The sequence below is a fragment of the Diplotaxodon limnothrissa genome, linkage group LG17 (assembly GCF_057381915.1).
Source record: "Diplotaxodon limnothrissa isolate DT_005_m linkage group LG17, D_limnothrissa_male_GT1.1, whole genome shotgun sequence".
Taxonomy (NCBI): Eukaryota; Metazoa; Chordata; class Actinopteri; order Cichliformes; family Cichlidae; genus Diplotaxodon; species Diplotaxodon limnothrissa.
The window spans coordinates 6,800-25,086 of record NC_140612.1 but is presented as its reverse complement, the minus strand read 5'-3'; the positions used below and the strand labels follow the sequence as shown (position 1 = coordinate 25,086).

Genomic DNA, 18,287 nt, shown 5'->3' with positions numbered 1-18,287 from the left:
CCACACAGTTTCACGTTTCTAATCATTTCTCCTCTTTGTAGTCTCTTTTGAAGATGCCACACAGTGTATTTTAAATTCAAGAATAAGCTCTTGTACCTTTTGCTCGGCTGTCATGGTGAGGCTCTGCAGGCGGCAGGTCATGTTACTCAGACTCTTCTCAAAGGCTGCCACCAGGTGAGCCTACAGACACAGGAAGACAAGCAAACTTAATCCTCGCTTTTACTTTTTTTACATGCTTTGGCTCACTATTTATGTTTTTCTTATGCAAATCGAAAATCTAGATTCAAAAAGAGAAAGCACTGAAGTAAATAAACACACACACACACACACACACACACACACACACACACACACACACACACACACACACACACACACACAAGCCCCAACACATTCTGTATGCAAAACTACAAAAGTAAATCTCAGAACTGAGTTCAATATGAAATTTGACTTTTCTCGGTCAATACAATAAACGCAATTTCTACTTGGCCATTTATAAATTAACATTAAAATGTTTTTAAAACCCCTGTTGAAAAAAAGAGCTCTGACAGAGAATCATCTGGTGCGTTTTGATAACTTTGAAGTGAGTTTTCGCTTGATGACTGCGGACAGAAAAAAGCTTGGTGTGGAAATTTTATTTGCCCACGAGTCTGAAGGCTTTGGCTGTGCCGTCCTGAGGAGGTTTGAAGAGGGAGCACTGTATTACTTCACTGCTGCATCCAACTGCTGTGAATTAAACACCGTGGACGCCAAAGATGTCTCTCTCAGCTAATTAGAATAAGAACGCATTGATACCTGAAAGATGGTCAATGTTTGGCAACGTCATGCCATCTGCTCTGCGGGAATCATGGTTTTGTGTGTGTGCGTGTGTGGATTTGGTTGTGCATGTGTTTTATCTATATGTGTTTATAGGGATGTCTGGTGAAGCCTTATGTTCATCAAGGCTGCATGTACTTTTGTGTGTATTCGTTTGTGTGTGTGCTGTTCGTTCATTCTCCCGTTCTAAGCAAGACACAACCGAGTCACCTGTCAAGCCTGGTGTGTCACAGAGAGGTGGGAAGCATGCCCAGACAAATCTACACACAGATACGCACACACAAACACCCAAGTGCATTTATACACTTTCATTTACCGAATTCAGCAGCATTTGTTCTTGATCTTGCCCTCTAACAGTTGTGACAAAATCAGAAAAGTCCTCATCTTTCTATGCCTATGACGACATTTGGCCCATCCAAGTCCATAAATAGACACGTGCACGGAGTAGCACCCTGTGCTGCCTCTTCCACTCTGTGTCCCTGGCTAAATCAGCGTAGGTCTTGACCTTTAGAAATGCCAACTGTTCCGACACATCCCTCTAACTCCACATCTCTTTCCAACTCCACCTGTGAGGCTCCAACTCATCAACCCCCAGCCCACCTGTCAGCTCTGAGGGAGGCACCAATCAAACTCTCCTGCATCCCAGGGCTGAACCATCTGTCCTGTTCTGGAGGCTTGAGCCAGATAGTGTTTTCTGACCCTTGTCCTGATCCTGGGGTCTCAGGTAAAGGTTGACAGTAGGCCAAATCAGAGAACTAGATGATGAGAAAGTCTTTAAAGTCACAGCTACTTGATGCCACCTCTGACGATGTACACAACATCTCGAGGGTGTTATATGTTACCAACGACACAGAGTCACGACTACTGTGTTCAAAGCCAGCAACTACTGCTGGGCTACATCCTACACTGTAGTACAGTACAAAAACAAGGGCAGGTGACGAAAGGAGGAGGCCCAAAGTCAGGAAGGAGGAAAAGGAAAGGAATACGAACAGGAAATATTGGGGAGGGTTGACTCTTTTTTTAAGCTGAGCAGAAAGGAGAAAAAAGGAGAGGGAAGAAGGTCAGGCTGACAAAGTGAAGGGTGAGAAGAGGGGGGGGGGACTGGGGGAGGAGGGTTGCTTGTATGAACTCTTAAACCCAGTATGTCAGCCAAGACAGGAAAACCAATCTCCTTCATGGTTGAAAGAAAATACTGACTAATACTTTTGCCCCCTAGTCCCTTTAGCAGGATGGGGTGTCAGTTTTGCTAATTCTGGTCTATTTTGCTCCAATACAACCAAAAATATTTAGTGTATCAAAATGATGGCAAGGCTAGGTGTGTTTCTAAAAGCAGTGGTGAGACAGTATGAGAACACTGACTGTGTCTTAGCATAATATATATTTTATAAGATCAACATTCAATTTCCTGCACAAACCCAAGAAAAATAATAATAATCGTTAGTGCAGCGGCAAAGCAAATGTAATAGGATCACGATAAGATGACCTCAGTCACGGCACATTTCCTCTCTGGTCCTCTTTTATAAATTGTGTGGATGAAATGAAAAAGCACCACGCCAGTGAGCGATGACACGGAAAGACGACACCTTCCCCATGGAGCTTTAAAATGTATCTTTTGCCTTCATCATGACTTTGTTATTGTTAAACTGTTGTCAAAGGAATGTAAGATTCTGTAAGATTTCTCTGTCAGCTGGGGAAAAAATTCTTTGACATTTTGAAAGCCACACACAAATGTAAATGACCTTTTATTTCACACCAAAGCTGAACAGAATTAACAAATAAATAGCTACATTTTATAAGTGATTTTAAAAACTTCTTCCTAAGGCACTGACATTAAAAAAAAACAACTTTTTACTTTTATTTGCACATCAAAGAGTTCTTATATTTGCTACCAGTGACAATGTGTAGGCTTTTATACACCTATAAATATATATATAAATATACACTCTCATACACGTGAGAGTGTGGGCAGTAACAGAGATGATAAAAAAACCCGTCTGTGGCAGGTCTTGAGTACATCACAATGAGATTTGGACTGTGGGTGGAGAGTATCTGAGGACTCCTGAGGTTGATATTGCCACAGTTACACTCCCCACTGGGAGGATGAGATGAGCTTAGAACACTAGCAACCCACCATGCTATCATGTAGATGTAGTGTGATGCACTTCTAGCATATGTCACTAGTGTATGTGGGTTTCTCTTGTCTGTGCTTACATATGACTTGGTTATGACACTAGTTGCATATTACACTGCTATTTAATTTCAAGACGTGGAGGATCCACAGTGCAACTCGTCACCTATAAATTTTAAGTGCTCCTGCGAATAAACTGCATCAGAAAGTACATTTGTATAAAATGTAATCTCAGCTACATTTATTACATCCACCCATCATGTCATAAATAAGTAACATGACTTCCCAACACTTCTTTGTACCAAAAACAGCAAAGCAAAGGGTTTTGCATCAGCTATTGTGCACAACTAGTCAACTATCATCAGGAAAGACTGAAATATAATGCTCTTTTAAATATCTGTGAATTGTTTTTGCCTTTTTCCACACTCTGCCTTCAGTTTCAGCTTTGCACAACTCTGTGATCAAAGAAGAGGACTGAAGCGAGCAACCTGACTGCTTCCACGCACGATCAGACACTTGGCATTGATGGTAGGGAGGTGGAGTCAGATGCTGAAGTCAGTCTAACTAAATCTCCACAACGACTTTGTCTTTGGGTTGAAGGTCTCTGCATCTGTTTCACCCACGCATGACGCACTTGTGTCGAGATTCACTTATCCTCATCTCCCTGTTCTCTTTCTTCAGCCATCTATCTCTATTCTATTCTCTCTGCTTGATTGAATTCGGGAGAGGCTCTTTGCTGAAAACCCACCAGCTGAGACAAAAGCAGAGAGACAATCCTCGCTGTATGAGACACACGAGCACACGCAAGGAAAAGCTCTAACCAGGGACAAGAAAACAGACACAAACCTACAAACAGGCAAAAGCAAATACACACATGAGGGCTTCAAACACACAGCAAAGGATTTAGAGGGTGTCTTAAAGATTTGTATTCCTCCTTCAATAAGCAGCGCTTCCCATAAAAGCTCTCTGACAGCAGGTTATCGTGCAAATGTTCAGGCTGTTTTGACGGCACCTTTTGAAGTAAATAAACTCACGTTGGCAGCCAGCTGAGATGTCAGAGTCGCCACCTTCTCCTGAGAGGCGTCCAGCTCCCGACGCAGCTTTCTGATTTGCTGGTTGGGAAGGAAAAACGAAATGTGAACATTCGGTTAATGCGCCTAAAAACCATAAAGAAAGTAAGACTGATTGTGATGTAAACACGATGTGAATTTGCAACTCCCATGGTGATAACTCTGATGTAAAAAGAAAACTGTGCAGGCACATGGGAAACTGTTTAAAAAGACACTGGAGTGAAGTGTGAACATAAAGTGTGGGGGATTACCGTGGAATTTTGGACTGTTTGGCCCTTGATTGAAAAGAAAAGAGTAAAAATTAACGCTATGTTGCATGCCTCCATCAAATAGCAAGTCCTGATGTGGCTGGAGAGACAGAGGTTATCAACAAGCCACAGCAATGTTCTTTTCATGGTTTCCGCAGCAAAGTGAGGAAATGGAGACATTTATGCCTGAGATGGTTCAAAAAGTTTTTGCAAATACCTGAAATTCATACTTATATAATTCACAACAGCAAGACGTCTCAGTTTAGCAAGGCGGACAGCTCAGTGCAAGAATGCAAGAACAGTTTTCTGGATTATCATATGATAAGATTAGCTGTATATTTTTATTCAGTCACTCAAAAATATAATGTCTTTTTTATTATTTGTTTTGAATTCTAAATGTGTTTAGATTTACTGCACAGTCACTGTAGTCCACAACTGTTAGTTTGCACAGAGTGAGCTGTCCCGGAATACTAAACTCCACTTATCTGGCAGGGTTAAAACAAACACTGCAGTGTATTTGCGATCACTGTTTGACCCAAAGTTACGCTTAAAGCACATGTAGAGACAAAAGGGATGAAAGTCAAACCATAAAACTGGAAAATCAAAGTAGAATCAGTGATAAACTGAATAGGCTTTTTGAACAAGAGCCAAAGGTCAGGGCATGGATCCCATTACAGAGTAAGTGTTTGTAATGAGTTAACAATAAGCTATGCAGAATAGTAAGGATGTGTAGATATTTATGATCTAGATGAAATCAATGCATGATTAGATAAAGCAATGCGACATAGAGCTAAAATAATTGATTGCAGAATTTACTTTTATTTATTCACAAAACACTCTTTTGTTTAGTTCAGAGATCAAATAGATATCACTGTTTGTGCTTTGATTGACATGCACAGATTGTCTCTGAATACAGACGCTGTGCAGCACAAAGACATTCAGACACAGAAATCAGCCAACAGGGACATGCACGTGACATCTTAGACTAAATCCCACACAAAATCAAATCAAATGGGTCAAAAGTAACTTTTAGGGATGCACAGCAAGACACAAGGCACTCGAACCTTCACCCACACCACAGAGCTGCTCAGTGGCTGTACCGAGCAGTTTCAAAGCATCGGTGGCTCTAACTATAAGCCTGTTTAGCTGAAAGCTGATAAGGAGAAGCATACATGCAAACAGAAAGATGGACACAATGTTAGCCGCCCTTACCTCTGAGTGAGCTTTTTCCTCTGTCTGTAAGAATCAAGCAAACACAGTTTAGAAACATTTGATCGCTGCTCTGGGGAGATGTGTTCCATCAGTAAAAGCACCAAAAGCAAAGAAAAGGGTCATTTTAATTAAAAGTAGATTAAAATGACAGAAAATGTAAAAAATTAAAGAGGAAATGGTTTATGTACAGAATGACTCAACCTGATGGAAAACTTTGTAAACAAAACCATCTCCATCGTTCATCTGAACGTTTACTTTGCAAATTGCTAGCGCAGTCTGAAACGGGCAGACGTGTGTGGTAATCGATTCCTCTTGCTACAACTAATCCCCCACCTCACTGAATCCGAGAGTCGAGCACTGCATGTGCTATTACTGCAGAATCTAAATTGTCAAGAATTTGTTACTTCAGACAAATGCTGTCACAGAAACTTGCCATGTCTTCTACAAAAATAGAGAGGAAAAGGGAAAGACTGAATGCTACGTAACATCACTGATAGGAGAGGACGGAAAAGATGTTCACCCTTCAAATTAAAAAATAAAGATGATTTCAGTTTTATTTTATTTTTGTATGCAAACATATGAAGTTTGGAGCTCAACAGAAAAAATGTTTGAAACAGTCTGAAGATCAATCTTGTTTCAAATACTGGCAGCTAGGGATGGGTATCTGAAGGTTTTATCTTCAGATACCCATCCCTTTGTCACCGGTTTTATCCAATACCGGTGACAAACTAGTACTTTTGAAACGGTGCTGAACCGTTGAACACAAACTTTGTCCAAAAACCTCTTATGTTTAGCTGTTTTTGTGTAAAAAGTTAACAATGTTAGGCTTTTCTGCAGCTATAGGGCATATATGGTATCACTCTTGGCTGGAAGCAGTGCTTAAACAATGGAAAAAACAAACTTTGTCCAAAAGCCTCTCATGTTTAACTGTTTTCCACTTTTTCTTTGGTCATTTTAGCCTTTTTGGCCTACTCAACGTAAATTACACACGAACAACATCAAGCTTCACACACAGAGAAGAACGGCTGCTGCCGCCATCATCATCCGTCATCATTTCTGCTACACTGGCAGGGCTAGGGGCCAGGACTCTACTCTTCTGGTTCTTGGGGGACGTTGCTAACTCCGGGTCCGATAACAGGCACCACACCCGCAGTAGATGTGCCCGGTGTGAGCTCTTGCAGCAAAGCTATCAAATACGGTGCATTTCTCGGCTTTTAAAAAACCGCTATGCGTCGCCAGGTGTTTCATTAGATTTGATGCTTTAGGGTGATACTGTGCAAAGGAGGTTATCCTTTGCACAGTATCACCTTAAAGCACTTGTTGCAGGCTGCTGAGTTTGCTGTGGAGTACAGCCAGACTTTTGCCCGCTTCGCCTTGGGGATTTTTAATCTGTAGCTCTGCTCTAAAAGATCGTACGTACCTGGGCCCGCCTACTATCCTTGGAAACGTAAAATGATTGGCTAGAATCCAAAGTGTCTGACATCTCAGGAAAAAAAAAGCACCGAAATAAAGCACCAAAATGTGCGCTGCTTTTCGGTCTGGTTACTACCGTTTATGTCAGAACGATACCGGTACCCATCCCTACTGGCAGCTGCCAGTGTTACCCCTCAGCCTGCATGTAGATGCACCTATGGCATCACTTTGAAAGTCCTAGATGACATCCTCCTTGATGTATTGTGTTCACAGGATGTGAGTTCACTGAATTTGGAACTCAAATTTTCAGTAGATGCACCAATGGTATCAATTTCAAAACACATCATCATACGTCGCCTTGATCTCAGGTTATCGCATTCACAAACTTCAGTGTCCACGCTATTCATCCAACTCCCTGGTGGGGTGATGACAAAAGGATTTTAAGTGTGCCTTATAGTGTGGAAAATACGTTATACAGAAGAAAAGAATAGATCGCGATATATATCGTTACCGCACATGCTTCAAATTATATCGCGATATGAATTTTAGGCCATATCGCCCAGCCCTAGTGGCGTCTTCTTAAAGGCTAGAAGCCAAAAGAGAAAGGCAGAGAAGATGCTAAACTGCTTTTGCCAACTTCAAAATGCTCTATGTGAGTGGAGGAAGGCATCAATTAGGACTGAAAAAAATATTGTCACCCCGTCCTGGTAAATATTTGCAAATAGTTACAGTCAATTCCTTTTTCTGAAAATCCTTCTGAACACAGTGATTCAGTAATTATTTATATTACAATATAGAAATTGACATGTTTGTATGGAATGCTATTACTACAGAAAAAAATAATAGAAGTGAAATCTCAGATATATTGCTATGGTTAGGGTTTTTTTCTCAGTAGGGATTTCTGTCACACTTCTTAGATACTTACCGCAGAATACAGTGACGACGTGCTGGAAACCAAAGACAGTGAGGAGCCATGGACTGTAAGACACAGAGACGGTGCACATGAGTAAACAAAGACTTTTAAGGTAAAACGTGGATATTTGTCCTTTAACTGTCTTCACCTTGTGACTCAGTTTGCAATACTTATATTATTAGAAATTATTTGGCTGATTGGTCAGCAGCTCTTATGCTTACTTATTCAGAAAATGTAAAGTGAAAAATTGCAATCAGTTGTGGGACTAAAAAAAACAACAATTTAAAATGCTGACCAGAACAGAGACCTATCAGCAATGCTGGTATCAAAGCACTTGATAGCTGGTGGGACTTTGCTTTGTTGAAAGTGACAGTAAAAACTGTTTTCGCTGTTTTAGCTTTTTTGTGAGGAATTGGGTTTGTTCTGGACAGTCCGTCGAGAATGAGTGTGTGTCTCACCTTCATCAGTGCTGTCTCTGAAGGACCCAGAGCGGCTGATGGCACGTGGTCGTTCCTCCAGAGAGGTTGCGCTGCCACCCAGTGGGTGACCCTCTCCATACAGGTCAAAGGAGTCCTGGGTGGGGATACTGTTGGAGCGGCTCATGCTGCTGCTGCCTGGTGGCAGGTTATACTGACTGATGTTGGTGGGGCTCACTGCACAGAGCAAAACATATACATCTACCATGTTATATTTTCACGTGCGTTTCAGTCATCAATCATTCATGCAGGCACTAAAAACCTACTTATAACAAGTTGTTAAATAATAATCACCTCAGATTATTTATTTATGCACTGAAGAATGCTTTAATTAATTACAGATCATATCACAAGGATCCTTTTTGTGCTCATATGTCTATCATAGCCTTTGTTGATACGATATACACATTTTAGGCACAATAGGTTTTTTCCTTTTGACTCACAGAGGTTGGAGTAGTGGTATTTTCCTGTGGTGGTGCAAGAGGCTCCAGGAGGAGACAGAGGGGACTGGCTGCCAGTATCCTGAAGACCTCCTGTTGAATGGGACCTCAACCACTCCTTCCCTTCTTCATGAGATGTCTGCCTGGAGGAGGTAGGGTATCTGAAACCCACAAAACACAGTTTAAACTCAAGGCAAGACATTACTTTTTAGTAATGAACTTTATTACTTAAAAGTTCAAGTGATGAAGACGTGTAAACTAATGAAGCTACACAGTAGAAGGATGTGAGCAGATGGCATAAAAATATTAAAAACCATACCACACAGAAGTGGATGTGCATGCATCTACACGCATGCAGTCATTTATGTATAATAACTATATATATTCACACACACACACACACACACACACACACACACACACACACACACACACACACACACACACACACACACACACACACACACACACACACACACACACACACTACTCAGGCTTAAAGCTGCCAAACACACAGACTCTGCTGTTGATCTCCTCTCTCCCAAACTCTAAAGTAATTCAGCAGCAGAAGCCCCCCTTATCGCACACATGACAATCGGCCATATTTAATCCTCTGAGGATGATAATTGAGTTTGCACTCATCTCTTTTCAGCAGCTTCTTCCTTCCAACGCCCCCATTACTACGCTTGTCACATCTGACCCTGCTCTAGTCCTGTGTCTGTGCTCGCTTTTCTCTCCAGCAGCAATTGGGCGTCTAAGATTGCACTGAGTGCTGTCAGACTGCAGCTGGAGTTGAAATGGAACAGACTGAAATATCCAAGGGTCAGTGTTTGAGTCGGTATACTTAGTGCTAATATAATCACAACCAATCCGCTTATTTACAGCGTATGACTAAAGGAGGCAAATCTATTAATCTAAGCTCCCCATGTAGAAAGTCTACAGTTTATAAAAGAGCTATTTGGCATGTTTAAGATGAAAACAGATTGCCATTGCCAATAAAAACGTTAAAGTGAACACTGCAGACCGCACTGAGGCAAAAAAGGCAAAAGCGTCGTGCGAGATCAGATGGTTTTAGGCTCCATATAGCACGAGCGTCAAATGCTCGAAAAATGAAAGAACACCCAGCATGCCCCATCCGACACCTCTCCAGCAGTACTCTATAATTGGCTGGAAAGGCTGTTCCCTGTATCAGTTGTGCCACTGTGATGAATAGGTCATGGTGCTTCAGTTTCCGTCCACTCAGTTACAGCTAAATTCAAAACATTCATTCTATACTCGCCTCAGCTAACAGAGCAAATGTTATCGGAAAGTTTAAGCCATTTTTGGAAGCCGAGAAAGAACTCAGTGGCTGCGTTTGCCACATTTCTAACTTTGCATGAGATGAGTGTAGGATTAGGATGAGCACAGAGAAGCAGACAAGCAGACAGATGGAAAAACACACTGCTCCCTCATCATCCCAGATAGCATTCATAGTATGTTAGAGATTTTTTTTTTTATGCATCAATTCAAAGAAGTCAAAATCTAATTTGAGCTCCAGAGTTTGTTACATAATTGCATGATAAACAGAAGGGAAAAAACTCTAAAAGTTGAAAGAGAAAAAATCCACAACTAGACTCAAATATGAGTTCCCTATATATTTAGTCAAATGTAAACAGACTGTATGTGAAAAGATGGACATAGTTTATTGGGCTAAAAAAAGGAGGTTTTCAAACGACATTATTCCTAGGCAGCGGGGGTTGACTCCTCAAGATGAAAACAAGACTGTGGGAAAACAATGCTTGTGACCTCAATAAACATTTTCCTGGTGAGTTAGGCTCTGTAGTTTAAAGTCTTAATAAACACAACAGGATATTCATTTGTAAATTATGGATGATAAAGCAGGTCATGCTTTATTAGTGTCTCAAGGGAATTAACCATCCATTTAGGTGAGATTATGGTGGCGATGTTTGCTTTTTATCAACAGCCTTTGATCAGTGCTTGACTTAAGTGCTAATATAATCAGAACCAATCTGCTTGTATCACTAAAGGAGTCACACACTGTAAATCTGCAGTTCATAAAAGAGCTATTAAGCATACTTAGGATGTAAACAGATGGTGTAAACATAAATGTTTACGCTCACTTTTTTTTTAATATCGACTCTCAGTTTTTATTTAATCTTCAAAAAGTTTTTATTGAGCAGTAGTTTTTCATTGACCCACATCCTTATCAAACCTGTGTACTTTATCATTATCACCTCAGCCTAATTATACATAATTCTGAACATGAACTGATGGAGAGTGGTTGAAAAACTAGTTAATAATTTTTATCGATTCATTTATCTAATAATTTAAAGCAGGGGTGTCCAACTCCAGGCCTCAAGGGTCGGTGTCCTGCAGGTTTTAGATATCACCCTGGGTCAACACACCTGAATCAAATGATTCGTTCATCACCATTTAGCCATTTAGGTCATTTACCCATTTAAATCAGCTGCCACCGCCTTTGAGGCTTGGAGTTGGACACCCCTGCTTTAAAGTAAATATTTTACTGTTTATTGATGACTTTTACCTGGGAAACACTGCTATGGATTGTGCAAATAATGACACATGAAAAACAACACGGAAAGCCTGACATTAGAATGCAGATGCATGTATGCATGTGATCTACATGGAATGTGGCTGCAAATGTGTTGTACCTCAGTCCTTTTTTGGGAAGTGTGTTTCTGTCAAGTGGCATGCTGTTAAAACACAGAGGATGAGCAAATTAGATGAACACCTGTAAACATTTGTTTTGTGATACACAAGAAAAAGAACTGGTCACATTTTACAAACTTGACTTTTGACATACACAAAGATGCACACAATGGAAAATCCATTAAGACATTACTAATGCACCTCAGTGCAAAAGACTACGTGGATAAAACAGGCAGAATTGAGATTGTTTCATTTTTGAGACAGCTGAACTAGTGAGGGGAAATAAATGTGTTTGCTGCTTCTATGCTCTATGATGTAATTCATGCAAAGTGTGTGGACAAAAAAATGGAAAGGCCTTTATAGAGGCTACACGTAGGAATGGGTGTCAGAAATGATCTACTGTGGTATTTTTTCTGTCATGGCTTTGGACTGTGAAACTATCAGGACTGTTAAATGTCTTTAATGCTAATTGCTATCCTTATAGTACTTTGAGACAATAACTACTGATTGAACTAGCAGATATGTGAAATTTAGGAGTAGAGGAGGTATTATTTATTTATTTTCTATAGTATCAAAACCATGCCAGAAAAAGAAACTTAAATTGAACCAAACTGTTTTGTGAATGAATGATTTCTTTCTGTTATTCATCTGTATTGTATGTCTACATCTTAGGATAGGGAGATAAACGTTTTGTCTCTGTTCTCAAATGAAACAATGAATACGATTCTTCCCAATCGTATTCCCTGTTACTCACCCCTCAGACAGGGTGGACTTGACACTGCCGGTTCGTGTAACCTTGGGCCCATGGTGGCCCAGCGGCATATCAATGGACTCAGAGCTGGTGTGCAGACTGGTCATGCTTTGGCAGCTCAGTGTGTCCTTGCTGCCAGCAGATGAGCTACAGGCAGGCCAGGGCCGAGCGTTGGAGGGCAGGGAGAGGCCAGAGGCTGGGCTGGAGGCCGGGGAGTCGGTGCACATGTCTGGGGTTTTACCATACAGAGGGCTGCTGCCACCGCTCAGGCCGCCAGCGCTGCCCAGGCTCCCAGTGCCAGAGGAAGGCGAGTCCAGACTGGCTTGTCTCGCCAGTGTGCCGTGCGGGCTGCCCAGTATTGAGGGGCACTTGCCAGAGTCGGGCGTGCCAGGAGAGCTGGCCTTGCTGCTAGCTTTGGTACCAAACAATCTGAGGGCAGAGAGGTGGGTGCAATCATTTAGAAATGCTCAAAAGACAAGTGATGAGCATCTGCAAGATCCTTACTGGAAAATTTAAGGACTCTGGTATACTTCGGGTGTGACAAGTGCAGTGATCTCACTGGTCAAACATTACAAAGAAAACTACTACAATGGTCACAAGAAACCCATTTTAGGATAGTGGAAAGCAGCTTTTATAAACATCCCCTTGCTTTGCTGTAGCAACAACTTTATATAACAGATAAAAAATATTAAGCACATTTTACAATACATTTCTCCCTGGCAGCGAACTCGACCTCGGCTAGATGTGAACTCTCAGTGATTTACACTGACACATCTGCTTTCACAGCTTCGCCGTTTCAACCCTGTGACTTTAAATAACCTAATCTGTTAGGCCACTCAACCCTGTTTGCCTTCTGCATATGCTCAGGCAGCCTGCTACTCTGCTTGTGCCTGTCCCACTCTGTCACCGCAATCACACAATATATAGGTGACACACTCTGGGGGGAAGAAAAAAAGCTATGACATGCAGATGAAACGTGTTGGCTTGACAGATTGGATGGGACGGATGTTTGGACGCGCCTGCCGAATGCATGCTTCTAATGAGTGAGGGACTGGTGTGCAGAGAAAGTCCTGTCTCTTGTCAGTTCTGATAAACACTGCTGGGTTGAATTTGCTGAATGAAAAGCCATCAGACCCTCATCTTCAGGGTAAAGATGTGTTGCATTTGCAGTGACTTATCAGCTACACCAGGGAGCAATCTATGTTATGGCACCCCTTAGCTATGCAGCCAAGTCTACTGACTCTATCAATATTTCCACGGAGGCAATCTAATATGATTTATTAAGTGTCTGATATTCATCTTGCACATCCAAACATATCTAAAATTGATAGAGATGGCATATATTTTAAGTGAAACTTTGACATTATGGATATCTTTTCTCTCCGTTATAGAAACCTGGGGAATAACCTGCAGTGGAAAAGCGTCACTAAACACCACGTATCATAATGGATTAAACTCGCCTAAATTCTGGAGAAGATATGGTGAAAAGATTCAGTCTTTCAAAAAAAACTGCCCCAAATGTCCTTGCTGTAAAAGATGCTGCTTTTAACTAACAATCAGGGAATTGAAAAAGAAATGTGATGAAATGCTGGATTCACACAGAAACACAAAGTCAGGGACAAAGACAGAATGAGTGCAGTGTGTGCGTATGGTGTATCAGACCTGCGAAAGGTTGGAGAAGCGATATCGGGGTACTTGGAGCCTGGTTGCCTGAGGCCTGACTGGCCTGTTGAGGTGGAGGTGGGGCTAGACTTTGGGGAGGTGGATAGTCCTGCTGCTGGGTCTTGATCTGACACCGCCACTTTCTCCTTATCGGTCTGGTTGATGGTGATGGGACTAGAGCGTTCTGAGCCCACTTTTCCATCCCTGCGTTTAGTGCCTGTTTGCGTTGTTGCCCCACCAGCTGACTTGCCACTGACATTTGAGTCGATGCTGCTGGAGCTGGAGCGATGCCCACTGCGCCCTGCGGCCACCCCACTGGAGGATTTAGCTGGCCTGGGTAAGGAGCGGTACTGCAGGGTCACTTTCGAGCCACTGCAGCTGAGCAGGATGCCATCATCCTGGGGCTGTGAGCCATCCAGACTGGTCTTCCGCACACCACTGATGCTTGCACCTTTGCTGATGGCAGCTGAAGATTTGGGTGCCTTGCCCAGGGTGGCTGAGCCACTGGCGAGTATCGCACCACTGGAGGTAATTAGCGTGCCAGTGGCACCCTGGATCTTCTTGTAACCAAATGAGCCTGTGGTGGGTGGGCGTGTGATGCCAGAAGGGGGTTTCTTGCCTTCGTCCCCACTACTCCTGCCAGCGTCTGAGGGTGAGCGCTGGATGCCAGATGAGCTCTTGGAAGGCACCTTACCCTTCTCTGAGGCTTTTGCATCATCGGTTTTGCCTGTCAAAGTACACAAATCCAAAAATATCACCAATCATCGCATCATCTGTACTCGGAGTTTTACCCTTTGGTGCCATAGAATCAATATATTGGTGCCCACAGCCAGAATCACAGCAATCGTTGCTCATGCTACAGCCAACCAAGTTATCTGAAGCACAACTCGCTGTGTTTAGTAAACATTTAAGATTCAGTCATGTTCATCTTAAATCAACATTATTATTACGACTTCTTCTTCAGCGTCACGTAAGCCCATTAAAGTTATTTTTGCTCTTTCTATAAAGATCACTTTCTGATGTCTGATGTGAAAAACATTCACTAGGAAATCACCTAGATACAATCATTTTTAATGTTCTAATATTAATACCAGTAATACTCGATCAATATATGTTGTAGATTAGGGTTTTTTTTTAAATGGAGTCTCCTTTGTTCAAAAAGTCACATTTTAATTCTGTCCCAGTCTATAATCGCTTTGTATAATTGCTCTACTTCCAAAATCACTTCTAGACAAAGATGGCAGGCTTCCTCTCCTACCTGGTGTTTTCAGGGCAGCGGACGTCCCCTTGGTTCTGGGTGGTGTAATGCCCACCTGGGCTGTCATACCCCTTCTCCATGAGCCTGTTTGGGACATCTGGGCCAGCGCAGCTGCCTTCTGACTGGCGTCCTCATACTGGCCCTGGGTTTGGGAGGATGGGGAAGACGAGGAGGTCTTCCAACGGGAAGAGCCACTGCTAGGATCCATGCTTGCATCCAGCTCCTCCTCTACCTTCTTCAGGTCTTCAGCTCCAGCCCAACTGCTGCTCACCACCTGCTCCGCATGCTTGGATCTGCTTCCTTTCTGGGACTGTGGGGGTTGTCATACAGAGAATCAGGGAGTGCACACAAACTGATAAATAGATGGAAGAATTCAGTAACAAAACTGTAATGCTTCTGGGCTGCAGTTTATACCAGTAAGTCTTAAAAGCATTACCTGATCATCACTGCAGTTCCTTAACAATATTTATAAAGAATGCAAAAAAAAAAAATGCAGTGACAGGAAATGATTGCAAGCAAGTTTTATATCTTGGTTTGTCAACCCTGCCTTAAATGGAAGAAATCAAATAAGTCACAATGCTTTGAAAATTATATGCAATATTTAAACTATTGAAAGGTGACACACTAAAGCAATACAGTCAGCAAAGAGTCAGCAAAAAGAAGTAAGTCTCTGCACAAGCTGAGCAGCGTGGTTTATGTCTGCATGTGAAGTGTTAGCTATCTTTGGAATCTCCCACATCCAGATCTCTGCTTTTGAGGCGCATATGAACGCACCCACACAAACTCAAACACATAGCAGTGACAGCTAGCCTACCGGAACAGATGGTCAGTCTCCCTAGCAACGGTAGAGTCTCTTAAGAGCCCAGTCTGTTAGGTATTTCATGAGGGGCCAAGAATACTTGGCAGAATACGGTGAACGTCTCTGAGGAGAACCGAGCACCGGCCCTCTGTCCACAGTTAATTCCTTGAGCACAAATATAGAAATCAAATTAAGAAAAATAGGAACTGTTCAAACTATAAAACTATACAGTCCTGCTCTCACTATAGCAAGTATGCATACTGCTGTGATTTGGTGCTATTGTTGCAATATTATCAAAGGAAATGTCAAATCACCATAAATCCTCAATCCCACATTGCCCCAATGCAATGCAACACCAAAAAAAATGAAACCCTCCATGCCTGCTTCTTTCACACACTCCACCGCCAGTTTATAATGGGAACTTATCCCAGCGGTAACAAAGCAAGTCAAGTAAGCGTGTAAAATTGTTGGTGTGTGCCTTGATCAAGACATAACACAAAGTTGAAAGAAATGTGAAAGTTTAAATAACAAGATGTGACAAGACATGCAAAGTCGTGATTTTCAAGTTGGTCACGGCAGGAAATGTGTTTTAGTTTGGGAGATAATTACTGTGCAACTAACACTGGTTACTCACAGCTGCTAATTGCTCTATAGGTATCATGACTGAGACTTGATGCTACATGCTCTGTGAGTGCGGCTTTGAACTAAACACTAATCCTACAATAACACCATGGTCACGATGGTAATATGCTTATCATTTATTACATTTAACTAAAACACATGAGGAGGTATTAGCGCATATATTTCATGAGATTATGGGAGAGTAGATGACTATGAGTGCATCCATCCATCTAATTTTTTCCTGCTTATCCAATTCATGGTCATGGGGGTTGATGGGGGGCTGGAGCCTATCCCAGCTGCCATAGGGTGAGAAGCAGGGTACACCCTGTGTGGGCTAACACAGAGAGACAGGCAAGCATTCACACTCACATTCACACCTATGGCCAATTTAGAATCACCAATTAACCTAAACTCCATTAACTTCATGTCTGTGGACTGTGGGAGGAAGTCGGAGAACCCACGCACACACGGGGAGAACAGGCTAACTCCACACAGAAAGGTCCCAACCAGACGGTGGATTCAGACCCAGGACCTAGGCAATAGTGCTAACCACTACACCGCTCACGGCAGTGCTTTCATTCTAATAACTAGATATTAGACAAATATCATCAAAGAAACTAAAACTAACAATGAAAATAATAAAAACTGACCAAGGAAACAATCAAAACTGAACTGAAAAGAGTCAAACAAACTGAAATTACAGTTGAAAATAAATGGGCAAAGCTAAAATAAACAGTTTAATGTGAAACTGTATAATAACTTTGATGCTTAGCAGATGTAACATTAATCAAATTCATCCTGACCTGTGACCATTAATACTAAACCCCCCCAATCATACTATATGTAGCAACTTATAATATTTTTGCCACATAAATAAATGAAAATGAAGCATTATGACATATGGTGGTACTAATGTAAACATTAACATCTGCACCAGAATTTATGGTAATCTCTCTAATTAACAAATGAGTAATTTTGCCTGAACCCATAGAGGCAGAGACATGGAACAGAAGCCTAAAAAAGTCATAGATGATGACGAGCCACAGACAACGTGTGGCTATCCCAGCTGTGAGCCTATTTGAGGCTATCGAATGGTTATTTTTTATGTGCTCACCTGCGCTCCTTTGCTTTTGCGCGATGAGCTGACACAGGAGTATGCAGGTGTGTTCAGATCATCAGTACTGATGTTGTCCAGCGTGTCACTTAGGCCGCTGCTCACTGAGCTGCTGTCGTCCCAGCTACAACAGGAGAGAGAGAACGGACAAAGAAGAAGACAATGGTGAGGCCACAAGAAGAATGAAGTTTTAACCATCCACGATAGCAAATCATTTCCAGTCATCAAACCGCTGTGCTCCTTTAGTGCATAATTTGATATCATGAGTTTTTGAGACTTCCCAGTTTAATTGTTTTCCCCACAAAATGACATTTGTAATGTAATGTAAATTTTTGCGTTTGCAAGCTCAAGCATTATTTGCTACTATCAGACATAATTAATCACCTGCAGTAATAATACATTAGTTTGTATTTGCTTTCACTGAGCTCTTACACACATATATTCAGACAGGCAAACTGAGAGTCGGCCGGCACTATAGATGTGACAGCTCACAGACACATGTACAGTCCTGACAGTCCTCACACACAACAACTGGTTTACATACCAACATATCGAGTCTCATCTGTGTGTGTTTGCCTTTGTGTGTTGGTCTGTGTGTGTTTCGATGACACACCCGTAATTAGCATGACAAATCTAACCAAATAGCTCCAAGACTTTAATTTCTGAAAAAACAAATAAAGATGTACCGAAATGAGT

The 18,287-nt window shown here is 41.9% G+C and overlaps 1 protein-coding gene across 1 annotated transcript in view; it reads right to left on the bottom strand.

The window, feature by feature from the left end:
- LOC146614372 (uncharacterized) overlaps positions 1-17,715 on the bottom strand; it is a gene marked incomplete at its 5' end in the record, with an annotated part of 33,503 nt that extends 15,788 nt beyond the window's left edge. Inside the window, 12 exons of the mRNA XM_085376597.1 lie at positions 97-180; positions 3,979-4,056; positions 4,266-4,289; positions 5,475-5,498; positions 7,813-7,865; positions 8,259-8,453; positions 8,720-8,877; positions 11,389-11,430; positions 12,141-12,566; positions 13,800-14,526; positions 15,058-15,367; positions 17,592-17,715. Coding sequence (XP_085232723.1) covers positions 97-180; positions 3,979-4,056; positions 4,266-4,289; positions 5,475-5,498; positions 7,813-7,865; positions 8,259-8,453; positions 8,720-8,877; positions 11,389-11,430; positions 12,141-12,566; positions 13,800-14,526; positions 15,058-15,367; positions 17,592-17,715 — 2,245 coding nt within the window. The remainder of the gene's footprint in view (positions 1-96; positions 181-3,978; positions 4,057-4,265; positions 4,290-5,474; positions 5,499-7,812; positions 7,866-8,258; positions 8,454-8,719; positions 8,878-11,388; positions 11,431-12,140; positions 12,567-13,799; positions 14,527-15,057; positions 15,368-17,591) is intronic.
- Between the last annotated feature and the right edge of the window lie 572 nt (positions 17,716-18,287).